At 38.2% G+C, this 13,586-nt stretch overlaps 1 protein-coding gene across 10 annotated transcripts in view; it reads left to right on the forward strand.

The window, feature by feature from the left end:
• The window catches only part of CRACD (capping protein inhibiting regulator of actin dynamics), a 258,544-nt gene that overhangs the window by 136,269 nt on the left and 108,689 nt on the right, over positions 1-13,586 (forward strand). For 6 of the 10 annotated variants that reach the window (XM_027597477.1, XM_027597476.1, XM_027597475.1 and 3 more), the window contains one exon: positions 1,341-1,424. The exons of 3 other annotated variants lie outside the window; for them this stretch is intronic. In XM_027597477.1, the coding sequence (XP_027453278.1) occupies positions 1,364-1,424 (61 nt within the window). In that variant the 5' untranslated portion in view covers positions 1,341-1,363. Of the gene's footprint in view, positions 1-1,340; positions 1,425-13,253; positions 13,297-13,586 lie in introns of those variants that run through there. One more of the 10 variants, XM_027597488.1, reaches the window with a different exon arrangement.

Here is a 13,586-nt window from a genome sequence, read left to right on the forward strand (position 1 = left end):
CAGTCAGTTAAGCACCTGCTTTCTGCTCGGGTCATGATCCCAGGGTGTTGGGATCGAGCCCCACATCCGGCTCCCTGCTCAGCGGGGAGTCTGCTTGTCCATCTCCCTCTGCCCCGCACTCCCACTTGTGCTCTCTCTCTCTCTCTCAAATAAATAAATAAATAAAATCTAAAAAAAAAAAGGAACATGATAAAAGCTGTACAAATTACAAAGATCAAAAGTTTAGGGGTGCCTGTGTGGCTCAGTCGGTTAAGCGTCTGACTCTTGATCTCAGGGTCTTAAGTTCAAGCCCTGCCTTGGGCTCCATGCAGGGCATGAAAATAAGAAAAAATAAGTTTGAAGTTCACAGAAATGCAGAGAATGTAATACTTAATAAAAAATGTGGTTGGTATTTCAAAAAGTATAAGAAAATTAAAAAAAAAGACATTATGGTATTAAGACAGTTTAGGTGATTACTTATACCAAGTAGGAAGATGGATGCCAAAAGAACCTATGGACATAGCTAGAAAAGCACATAGAATTTGATTTTTCTAAAGAAATAGAACTTAAAATGGAAACTTGTTATACCTGGCAAAGCAGGAGAGTAATACTCGACCTTTATATAAATTTAAATGTTTCAAAAATTATTTTTCCCTTAGTTTGTCAATCCAGGATAATTTTTTCCTAATAAACAACCTCTGTGAGAATGGATATTTGCAAAATATGTTAAGCTACTTGGAAAATAATACAGGAACAAAAGAAAACATCGTCATGATTATTGTTACGTTTTATAAACCTATTATTCTCTTAGCTTGAAAACATTACAAGAAATTAGACTATAATAACAGAATACAAATTTTTGGATATCAGAGAGCATTTTGAAACAGAAGAGATAAGATGTGAGAGGGTTGTAAATTTGGCCAGATAGTTTTCTTCTTCATAGTTTGGGAGTCATGTAGTTTCACCTAGTGTAAACACTGACTCCATTAATACTGAAAGGGAATGCGCTGTGAACTAATCTTACCTTTCCCTTTTCAGGTGTGAGGAGTGCAGTAGATTTCTCCCTCTTGGCAGGGGCCAGCAGTTTGACGGAGACTGTAATTCTGTGAATGTGCCATTTTTATAGACTGTGAAATGCAATAATAATTGCAGTGTTTTATTACAGATATCAGTTTGTTTCCCTCCATCTATTCCATTTTATTACAAATTCTGTGCCTCCGTATGATGAAGGTAACATGCTTTCTTTCACTGAAGTGGAAGGTAAAGGACAGAATTGATAATATAAGTGTGGGGCGCTTTTTTTTTTTTACAGTTTCATAAGCTTTGTGCTCACAGATTGCATGCTGTACTTTTTATTTCAGTAACATTTAACAAAACCTTGGCCATGGAGGAAATTAAACTTACACAGAATGTCCATAATGAGACTCTGGGTGCTGTTATTTCAGGTACGGTATGGAGGGGCTACTCTGAGTGGCAAATTAAAGAGACAAAAGCCATCTTTTCCTTATTGCTTCGGATTTAACCATAAATTACTTGTACAGTAACCTCAGCTGTCTGGGACACAGCACAGTCGAGGCAGCTGAAACAGATGCCATTCATCCTCCAAACTCCCGGGGGAGCTTCTTAGACTTTTGCTTGACACCTAATGATCCTCTCTATACATATAAGTCTATCCTGCTTGATCATTTAACCTCCTCTATCACAGGCACAAGAAACATAAACTTAAAAGAAGGAATTATGAGAATCAGACTCACCGACCTAATAAGAAGTGACAGTTAAACACATGAAAGAAGGAGGCAGAATACTTATTTTAAAATAGGCGCAGAAATGTTTTAAGGCTCAAGGGCATCAATAGGAACAGACCATCTTGAATACTTCCCTTAAGATATCATTTTATTGCATTGAAGCCTAATAGTAATGGCCCTGAGACCCCAAGAACAGTTTACATTCTATTCATGTTCAATGTATTATGTAAAAATTTCTGTTCAAAATGCTTTTATTTTTGAAAATTTTGAAACTGAAACTCATCCTTCAATAATACCATATAAATAAGAATTGTCATAATGTATTGCATTGAATGAGCCCTAAAATACATCTATTTTTACTACTAGTGATCAGGACATTTTGATTTTAAACTCTCATTTCAATTTTTTCCCCCAAAATTCCTTCCAATGACATACATGGAAACCAACAGTGATTGGATTTACCCCACCTTTCTTGGCAGAGATATAAAGGATCTGTGTATACTGATTCGTTCTTGCTGGTTGATTTCCTGGGTGTTATGTCTTTTTGTTTTGTTTTATCTGGAGCAGCTTCTCTCCTTTAAAAAAAAATAGGTTTAAAATAGCTTATTTGGATGTTATAAACTTTCCTCTTTGGGAAAGTAGAAATGAAAATTAGGACAAACAAGAGCTTTGGAAGACATTCTGCATGATGCCTGCACTGAACTTCTCTTTTTCCCTTTTTGCCCGCACTCCACAACACAGACCCTCTGGCCAGTATGACTTCCCATTGTGTGAGAGCCTGTCCCCAGAGTAATTTCTGGGACTCATGTTATAAAGGTTTTACTGTGTCCCTAAGGGAGGTTACAGAACACTCTATTCAGCCTTTTTGTTCCTAGTTCCTTATTGTTTAGGGTGAATTTGGGGGCGGGGGCAGGGGAGAATGTTTTTCTTTTTTTCTTGATTATGTGGCTCCCTTGACTAACATTATCTTTCCTCATTAGAAACCACAGCTTTACTCTGCTGTGTGGCCCATCTGCACAATCCTATGATTATAGAGTTGATTTCTCAAGGATTTCTTAATCCAAACCCCTAGTAAACCAGGTTTCATTTTAAGCTATTATTTCTTTGAATCATGAGAAATTGTGTAGCCCATTGACCACGAGCCTCAAACAGAAGGTAGGAGAAGGCACCTTCTCCAGAGCGAATTGGTGTTATCGTAGGTCTTTGACATTAGAAGTTGGCTCTGGCATTTAATCAGGGAAGAAACAGACGCATAATGATCTATCTCATTCCTATCCTCCTATAATACAGCAAGATATTTGTCTAAATGTCCTTAGATGGGGTAGGAGGTAGTATTTAATATAGAAATAGGAAAAATAGTATGCACTGAACTGCTTTGCACCTGTGAAGAAGTAGATACATAGAACCTTCAAAAAGCAGAGCTCTCATTCTCTCCTTAATGGGAACTTATTATGTACTTTGTGCCAGGCATTGTACTCTATGTGACTTCACAAATAACACTTTTCTTAGAGCCATAGCCATGTCCTTTTAGTGCCCATAAGATAGAACAAGAAAATGTGTCCCTTCCCCGTGCTGACTTTAAAAAAAAAAAAAAAAAAGGCTGAATAGAGGATTTGTACCCTTAAAGTTGAAGGGGAAAATAAAAGGCATAGAGAAAATAATATACTTTAAAGTGAGGCCAAAGTGTTAACCTTAGGTTACTAGTTTTTGTTTTGATGGGTGGTGATTCAAATTTAATAAAACCTGAGCAGCCATAGATCACTTTAAGTTCAGTCAGAAGTTTCCTACCTTCTTCATTCATCAGGTGGATTCCTTTGTATTTTTTCAGCTTCTGGGTTGTTATTTGTTTGCGTTTTCTTTGGCTCCTTCTCACCTCTCTCAGAACACAGTGGCAGTTTGGGGAGGTCAGTCCGCACAGCTTGATGCATAACAGGCAAAACAAAGAAAGTCATCTCTAGTCACAGATGTTCCTCCTAAGTGACACTGTCACGGGAAGATGATCTGAAAACACAGTCACTTGAACGAGTTATAGCCCCCAGAAAGACTTGTAGCAAGGTAGCAAACTGAAAGAAGAAATGTGAAATTTTGTGGCAAATATTGTTTAAATCTTGTTTCACGTTTTTAGCTGTACCTTAATTTAGGTGTGAGGAATAGGCTTGGCTAGAAAGAACCTAACATTTCCTTATGCCCTTAGTTTGAAACCTAACTAGTATTCAAGGATTTCTTCCTAAGGATTTCTCAAGTTTCCTTTCAGGAAGAGGCATTCTCCTATCTGAGCTTTCAAGAACAGATTTTGTAACACTTGAAGTTAACTTAAACTTTTAAGATCCCAAGTTAGGGGTAGTGGCTTTTTCATACACCAGACTGCCATAACACAGAAATATTCTTTTGTTTCCATTCATCTTTTGGGAATAAAAATGGATCTTATTTTTATATATCTTCTTGAAGAACAGAAAAATTAAAGAAACACTCAAGTTTATTTTAACCAAATTCATTATAGTAGAACAGTTCACTTGTATCTTGATGATTATTATGGCTTCTTATTTAGCACTTCAGATGCAATATTTGTAAGTTCTCCCTTTTTGGCTTAGCCTTCAAATAGAAAGTTCTAAAGAATAGCCAGCCCTCAGAGATACAGTACACTGGTGATAAATGGAATCAATTTATTCTTAGTGGCTTTTTAATTAACCTAGAACTTAATTTTTTTATATGAAATAGTTCAACACAATGAAATTTTCAGCCGGGACTCCAGAAGCTGAGCCAGAATAGAAAGAGAAAGAATGAATATCTCTAAGATACTGGCTTTCTCCATATTAACGTTGTTAATTCTACTAAGCATAATGGGAGCATAGATCACTCTACTACACAGGCTCAATAAGTTACCTTAGGATCAAAGTCACACAGAAGTTTTTGAATATACTGACACAAATTTCATTGATACTTTAAGAAGCCACATTCAACTGCTTATCAGATATCATTACCAAGAACAAGGGTTTGCAAAGAGATTTGTCTGTGCTGTAGCTTTTATGTATTCTGCCTTCCAGAATTTTTAACATAATATTAGTGGGAAATTAACAAAAACTGCATCGTAGTATTTTCTTAAGATACACTTTATTTTTTTAGAGCAGTTTTAGTTTTATAGCAAAATTGAGCAGAAAGCACAGAATTCCTGTATATTGCCTGTCCCTGCAATTCAGTATTTTAATGTTAGAATTTTACTTTTATGAAGATCACAACTTTATTGAGAAATAATACACATATCATCAAATTTACTTTTTTAAGGTGTACACCTCTGTGTTTTTAGTACATTCATGGAGTTGTGCGACCATGACCACTCTAATTTCAGAATTAAAATTTACTTTTGAATGATGAAATTAAAATACCATTTAAGAGAATTTAAAGAAGAGAAAAAATATCTCTCAAACTCTCCATTCTAACCAAATATTTGTCATTTTTTGGTAAATTTTATTCTAGTTTTTTTAAAATATCCAGATATTTTTTTTTACAAAGGATAATCAGAGTGTTCTATGCAGTTATTTAAAATTTTTCTGCTGAGAGTAGATGGCTCTGTCTCTTTAAGGCTGCTCCCGGTGTGGTGAGGTGTGCTGTGATTCTTACTGCTGTGTGCACATGTGAAGTTATTCAAATGAAGAAAACTGTGTATGCTGTGGTGTGTTGCTTTCCACTAAGCCATCTGTTGGTATTTGAATATTCCAAAGCACTGTTAAACCTTTATACTTTTGGTCATTAGTAGCAGGTAGACATCTTTTATTCTTTCCTGCTAGGATGTGAGAACAATAAAAGATTAGAGTAACTAGTGAGGCTGCTGTGGTCTTAGATGCTGCTGTCCCCTCAGTCTAAGGGCAGCCTTGGCTCTGGGCCCCGTGAAGACGTGATCAGCTAGCATTAGTGGGGGGCGCTGAGCAACTAAATGTATAAAAGTGAACAGTAAGAGAAAGACAGTGAAAACATAGGAATGGATATGAGCACATTTACAGAAGTTTCACAAGTGGCCAAAAATTATAGGAAAAGATGTTCTGGGATATGAATGAAAACACTTTTTTTAGAATCAGATTAAGAACATTTGAAAAACATTGATAATGTTATATGCAATAAAGGATGTGAGAAATGGGGGACTCATATGCTATGAGAGTATAATTGATCAACCTTATAAGAGGCTAATTTGATTGCATTTATTAAGATTTAAAATGTCTGTCCTCTTTAATTGAAGAATAGCACTCTTAAGAATTTTGCGGAAGTAGGGCCTCTGGGTGGCTTAGTCGGTTAAGTGTCCAACTCCATCTCAGCTCAAGTCTTGGTCTCAGAGTCCTGGGTTCCAGCCCCACATTGGGCTCCACGCTGGGCATGGAGCCTACTTAAAAAATAAAAAAAGAATTTTGTAGAAGTAATAGCATTGTATATAAAAATACATATACAGAAATATTCACTGAAGCCATATTTGCAATGGCAAGAAACAATCTATTGCTCAACAGTAGGAAAATTGGCTAAATAAATCATGGTTCAGATAGTCATTAAGAAGAACAAGGTTCGTATGTATTGTGTGTGTGTGTGTGTGTGTGTGTGTGTGTGTGTGATGCCCAATGTAGATGTGCATGATATACTTTCATGTGAAAAAAATCAAAATTTTTTATCTCCCATTTATTTAAAAAAAGTGTATTATAGATAAGTCTGTTCATGTTTAAGAAAACTGGGGTTGGGGAATATTTTGCTTTTTATTTTATATTATTTTTTTCAACCAACTAGATTATGAATGATATTTACTTTTCTTTTTCCTGTGTTTTTCAATCCCCAATTTGAAAAATTAAGTGACATTCTTAAGGCTTTCAAAGATGAAAAGATGCAGCAATTTGAGCTAAGCTATCAAAATATTGCCAAGTAGAAGTTCTTAAGGAACCAGCTTTAATGAATAGGTAAAATTGATTTCTAATTAGTATACCAGCAGTTTAGGGGCCCCTGGCTGGCTCAGTCAGTAGAGCATGTGACTCCTGATCTCAGGGTCATGAGTTCAAGCCCCATGTTGGGTGTAGAGAATACTTAAAAAATAAAATCTTAAAAAAAATTAGTATATCAGTAGTTTATATGGAAAAAAAATCTTTCTAAAATATGTGGAAATAGTTTTTACTCAGGTTAAACCCTTTGAAATTTTTATTTTTCTGAATCATAAAATACTATGAAACATTTTGAAGATAAATAAGAATATAAAGAAGATAAGAAATCCTTTATAATCGGGGCGCCTGGGTGGCTCAGTCAGTTAAGCATCTGCCTTCAGCTCAGGTCATGATCCCGGAGTCCCGGGATCGAGCCCCGAGTCTGGCTCCCTGCTCAGTGGGGAGCCTGTTTCTCCCTCTCTCTCTGCCATTCCCCCCTGCTTGCACTTGCGCTCTCTCTAATAAATCTTAATTTATTTATTAGAGAGAGTGCAAGCAGGGGGATGGGCAGAGGGAGAGGGAGAGCCGGAATCTCAAGCAGACTCCCCACTGAGCTTGGAGCCAGACCCACGACCCTGAGATCATGACCTGAGCCGAAATGAAGAGACCCTTAACCAACTGTGCCCCGTTTTTTTAAGATTAAAATAAATAAATAAAGTCTTTTAAAAAGTCCTTTATAATTCTGTCATTGGAGATAATAGTAGGCTAAGTCTTAAAACTTTATTTATGCTATCATTTTGAAAATTTCAAAAGAATTTATTTTCACCCTAATGACTTGTCTCACTGCTGAATTAGTGGGGAGGGTTACATATGATCTTAATGAAATTTCCTGAATATTTCCTATAAAAAAATTAGCCTTGGTAATATTGCACATTGTAATAAAAGTTTAAAAAGTTAGAAGAGAAGGATAAAAATGCTGAAGGGTAATAAAGAAGGAGAGGAGGGCAGGTGAGTATGACAATCAATTTTCCTATTATTAAAAGAAGTGTCTGTGATCAAACTAGTCAATGAAGAAATTTCTCTTTGATTCTCCCGCCTGCTGTCCTGGGCTAGTAGTTAACCCAGTAATCATCGAGAGATTGTAGAGAATGGAAAGGACCATCACTGAGCTGGAGTACTTGTGTTCTTTGGTACCTGTAAGTAATTCTCTGGGGGACTCGAATCTTCACAGTCTTTTCATACTTGCAGGAGGAGCAATTAGGTTACAAAATTAACCACCCTGAACTGCTCACCCCTGGCAGCAGGCGCTGGGTGCTCTGTTGTTACCAGCCCATGGATTATAGGCGGGCCTGGTCCATAGCTTCTTGAGGTTTCTTTGTCTTGTCACCCCCAAGTCCAGAATTGCATATTGAACTGTGCTTCCAGAGGCTGCAGCATTGAGTGGTTTCTAAATCCTCAGCCCTTTACTATGCCACCTTTACCTTAAGGAATGGCTACCTAATTTGTGGGGTCCAGTGCAAAATGAAAATGTGGGGCCCCTTGTTCAAAAACTAAGAATTTTAAACAGTACAAGCAAAACATTAGAACAAGCACAGGGCTCTTTGGGACTGTATAGGTTACATTCCCACAACGCTGGCTCTGCTCAGCTTAGCCTCTCCTCCTAACCCAGGGGTACCCTGTTACTGAGAGAGAGTGCATACATAGTATCCCCAATCCTCCTCCTTCCCTTTTTTGAGATCATCTAGTACTTAACTCCATACAGGGCTACAGATCTTCTAATCCTTGAAACAAAACTGCTCTTTGAGAATGAGGGACAGGCGTTGTAAGGGAGGAAAAATTATTTTTCCCACTATCTTCCTTTGTTCTCTATCTGGGGCTCTGTAAACTGGACTGACAAAAAAACAGATTAATGGGGGGAAAAGGTTTTTTTAAAGATTTTATATATTTGAGCGAGAGGGAGAAAGGGAGAGCGAGCACTCAAGCCAGGGGAGGTGCAGAGGGAGAGGGAAAGGGACAAGCAGACACCCCACTGAGCACAAGCCCAACAGGGGGCTCGATCTCACAACCCCTGGGATGATGACCTGTGCCAAAACCAAGAGTTGGACGCTCAACCGACTGAGCCACCCAAGTGCCCTGAAAAAATAGCTTGTGGTTTTTTTTGTTGTTGTTGTTGATTTTTGTCTTTTTAAAAAGGTTTTATTTGTTTATTTGAGAGAGAGAACATGAGCGGTGGGAGGGGCAGAGAGACAAGCAGACTCCCTGCGGAGTGTGGAGCCCAACACAGGGCTCAATCCCAGGATCCTGATATCATGACCTGAGCTGAAATCAAGAGTCAGATGCTTAACCAATTGAGCCACCAGGTGCCCCTGAAAAAATAAGCTTTTTAATGTTTGCATCACACTTTGAATGGGAGTACTCAGAGATAGTAACTTCAAGGGATGGTTAGAATTTGATTTTCTATACCATCTTAGCAACGGGACAATAAATATTTAGAGACATGATAAGACAAAAGAAAAGGACTCTGAATTTCTAGGGGTGGCAAATTGTGGGAAGGCAAATATAGAGAGAAACTAATGAAAGATAAAGCTAGTTAGTAAGGTTTGTTACATAGATTCTTCTGGTGCCATCTCCAGGCTGATAATGGTTTAAGTTGTTTCCAGTCCTTAACTTTTGTCCTTGCTGGTCGAGAGGGGAGGGAGGGTACCTTTGTAAATGTTTGTCCTGCTTCTAGGCAAATAAGGGAAGGACAGAGAGCTTTTCCTGTATCTGCTTCTCAATTGCCTTCAGCTCAAAATAATCCTTATGCTAAAATGGCATATTCTGGAGTTGGCATAATCTACTATCCTACAGTGTCCTCTCTGGGCAGATGCAGCCGCATGGGCCCATGATTCAAAACCTTATGCATGGTCAAAAAAATTGCCCCTCCTCCAGGCAGACACAGCCCTGTGCTGGAGTCCCTGGCCTGGTACTTGGTGAGTGATTCGCCTCTTGCAGCTTGGCTGGGCATCCTCATGCAGGGAACAGCCTGCATATTCCTACACAGTCACCTTGCCTAGGGGACCACTGGGCTGGTCCCTTGACACAGAGTGGCAAGATCGATAAGCTAGAACGTCCTTTCTTATTTTTTTTTTTTTAGATTTATTTATTAGAGAGAGAGCATGTGTGCATGGGATGGAGGGGCAGAGGGAGAGTCTCAAGCAGACTTCGTGCTGAGCGCGGAGTCTGATGCGGGCCTTGATCCCATGACCCTGAGATCACAACCTGAGCCAAAACCAAGAGTTGGACGCTTAGCCCACTGTGCCACCCAGGCACCTTTGTCCTTTTTTCTTAGTATGATAATCCAAATCCCTTAATTTGGATTCCTTGAGTACCTAAGCTTCTCTTGTTTACACTCTAGGCTGTAGCTCTTTGCCCTTTTTTTGGTTGTTTTTGCTCATATATATTTAAAATTCCTTTTCTTATGATTAAAATGGTCTCTTATTGGGATCTGGCAATCCATCTCCCTAGCTTCACTGAATGAGGTGCTTTAGTAGTAGGCAAACAGATCCTCTTCCATCAATCTGTTCTAAGTTGGTGAGGTTTTAGGTCTCACTTCTAAGTGAAATGATAAATGTTTAAAGAAAAATTTCAATGAAATATAAAAAGAGAAAAATGAATCATTATAATCCTTTTGGTCTTTTGTAATTATTGGCTAGCTTTGCTTGAAAGTAAGCCAGGGAAGGGTGAAGATTGAGGTAAATAAAATCAGGTCTTAAGACGGTTTTTTAAATTGGGTGCTGACATTAAAAATTAAAAGGACATTAGATTCCTTCCCTTCCTTTCCCACACCCACCAAAAATAAATAATGCAATACCAAGAGTTATGGGGATGGAATCTGTTCATACTGGCCTTTGAAAACCCTGCATTTGTTCCCACCATGAAGTTATAGTAGGGTCACAGAAGAGCCCATGCTGAGCAGCTATACACCTGTCTCGCTTGCTATTCAGACTACAGTAATACCAAGGAATAGTTTGAAGTGGGGCAGAGACTGTGAGGATATACTTCATAAGAATCAAAATCATCCAGGACCGATGACTAAGACCCCACATACTTTTCTAAACTCTTTTGTAACCTGTGTAAATGTTTTGTTTGTATGTATGTCTGTGTGTGAGTATAAGCATGGATGTGTTTGTGTGTGTGTGTGTGCATGTTGGGAAAAGGGCTGGAGGTTAAAAGTCCAGTACTAATTATAGAAAAACATACTTTATTTACTAGTGTAGATCCTCAGATTTGTTTGTGATTTGTTTGCCATTTCTCATGGCAAAAAGTCAGGGTCTATGGTTTTGAAACAGATTTCAGTACTCCTGTGTCTCAGTATTGTGTCTGTGAACTTCCATATGAGATATTCCATATGATCAGATTTATATGCAAAGATATATGAGATGTGTGCTTGCTCACCCTTTCTCTACATAAATACAGAATGTATAGGGATATGAGATTCTCACCCCTGAAAATATTTAAAGCAGATTGGAAGAATATTTTCTTTGATTTTTATTTGAAAGCAAAACTTCCTTTTACTCTTCCATATTGCCTTGTTCCTAATAAAATAATTGGTTCTCTAGGTTAGTGTGAATTAATATGTGCTTTTTACCAGTCAGGATATAAGCTTGACCATAAAGAGCAGTACTGAAAATAACATTAACTTAAATACAATAGAAATTTATTTCTCTCTTTTAACAGCTTAGGTTCAAGACAATATGGTGGTTCTCTCCATAAGGACATCTGGGACCTAAGTTCCTGCTCTTTGTTTCTTGGCCAAACCTGGTGTGTGTTCTCCACCCATTTAAACACACATCCTGGAAGTTGATTATATCCCATTATCTAGAACTTACTATAGACTTTTTTTTTGTTATGTTAATCACCATACATTACATCATTAGTTTTTGATGTAGTGTTCCATGATTCATTGTTTGTGCATAACACCCAGTGCTCCATTCAGTACGTGCCCTCTTTAATACCCATCACCAGGCTAACCCTTCTCCCCAACCCCCTCCCCTCTAGAACCCTCAGTTTGTTTCTCAAGAGTCCATAGTCTCTCATGGTTCGTCTTACCCTCCGATTTCCACCAAAAAAAAAAAAAAAAAAAAAGCTATAGACTTTTTAGCAGAGAGCCAGGTAGCCAGCTAAAACTCGAGTTTAACATTTCATTGAAGAAATGGAGAATGGATACTGGGGCATAGCTGTGCATCCCTGTCACACTTGTCTGTGAATCATGCTCTGCTCATCACATTTTCAACAGAGCAGTAAATGTTGTGGCAGAATTAGCTTATTAAGAAGTTAGACACAGAAATCTGACTTTAACTGCAAATGGCTTCCATTATCACGAGTCAATTTTGACCATTTACCAGTGACTTTCAGTGGTACTGTGATAAGAAAGATTGTAGAGCTGTATTTGCACTGAGCAGAAAAATAATTACATGATCAATAAGTGATACCTGCCCTTGGCACAGGATAGAAGAATAATGTCATGTGTTATTTATCCTTAGTCTTATTTCAGAGAACAACTCCTATAAAGTCATAGATTTTATCCTGTGTAGTACTGTTACAGATGTTTTATTTTTTTCCCCAGTGATTCATTCCACTGCCACCAAGCAAGGGTCTAAAATGGGGGGTGGGCTGGGACTTTATGTATAATGGAAATACCACTTACTAGTGGAAAGGAAGGTTTAATTGAATGACCAATTGAAATAAATTTTTAGAACACTCGGGAAACCTGAGGGTGCCAAGAAAGCCGCCATTATATGATCATATGCAGGGAAGAAAGGGTGAAAAATAGATTGGTAAGAATCAATCAGTTTTCTCCTTGCTCTGAACTTATTCATATGACTGAGTTAGTAGTTTTAAAATACAGTATATGTGCTGCCTTGTTTTGCTTTATCTTTCTGTGTATCTGGTCTCTTTAATGAGACTAGGAGCTCTTGAGAAACAAGTCTAAACGTGACACCCCTCTGTGTCCCTGACAGTCTCTACCACATCTTATACAAGGAGGGAACGCAGTAGGTATTTGTCGATTGCTGGATTGCATGGTGATCTAGTTAGCAGGGATTTTTTTTTGTATTCAAGGAGTTTTCTCACTGCATAAGCATTACTATCTTCAATTTATCTTTTGGACACTGAAGTTGAAGGTGACTAAGTGAATTGTACCATTCTGCCGGTGGTTCTGAATGCATTATTGATTAGTAACAGAATTGACTAGCATAAATGGCAGTTGAGGATTTTCCTCCCCTCTTTTACCTGTGACAAAAGCAAAGGACAGTATTCAAGCTTCTCCAAGAGCTGCATGATAAACAATTGCTGGATAAATTAATACCCTCTTCTAGATGAGAGCAAAACAAGGGGCCAGATCTGGCTGTCCTGATTTTGCTTTCCTTGTTCAGGCCACTGGCGGGAGGTACCCTTGCTCTTGGTTCAGGTCCCAGCTCCTCCCTTGCTTGTCTGTAACTGTGGGTGAGTCATGGCAACCTGGCTGGCCTTCCTTTTTCCAATTGGAAAAGAGAGATACATCTCTACCAGATGATGGCTTCAAGCGCCTCTGACTTCTGTTATGGAGGACCCTCTGAAACACAGAGCATTGTTGTTGCTGTGCTCGTTGCGTGATACCTAATTCATCTTCTCTTCTCCCCTCAACCAAATTTCCTACTGAGGTAAGTAGTGTGGAGTGGGTTTTTGGTTTTTTTTCCTTCAGCTTTTATTTCCTTTTGTGTATGTCTGGCCTTGTAAATGTGGTGAATGAATGCTATTATTATAACCCTTTTTGACAGCTCTGTAATTTAATTGTAATTCACTCTGAACGTCTTTTTAAGACAATGATGTGTATTGGAGATGCAGCTGTTCCAATTTCATCTGCTACACTGACAGGAATTGTTGCAATCATAGTCCCAGCAACTGTGGGAACTTCCGATCTATTCAAAGCCAAATATAGGGATATACTGTG

The sequence above is a fragment of the Zalophus californianus genome, chromosome 2 (assembly GCF_009762305.2).
Source record: "Zalophus californianus isolate mZalCal1 chromosome 2, mZalCal1.pri.v2, whole genome shotgun sequence".
Taxonomy (NCBI): domain Eukaryota; kingdom Metazoa; phylum Chordata; class Mammalia; order Carnivora; family Otariidae; genus Zalophus; species Zalophus californianus.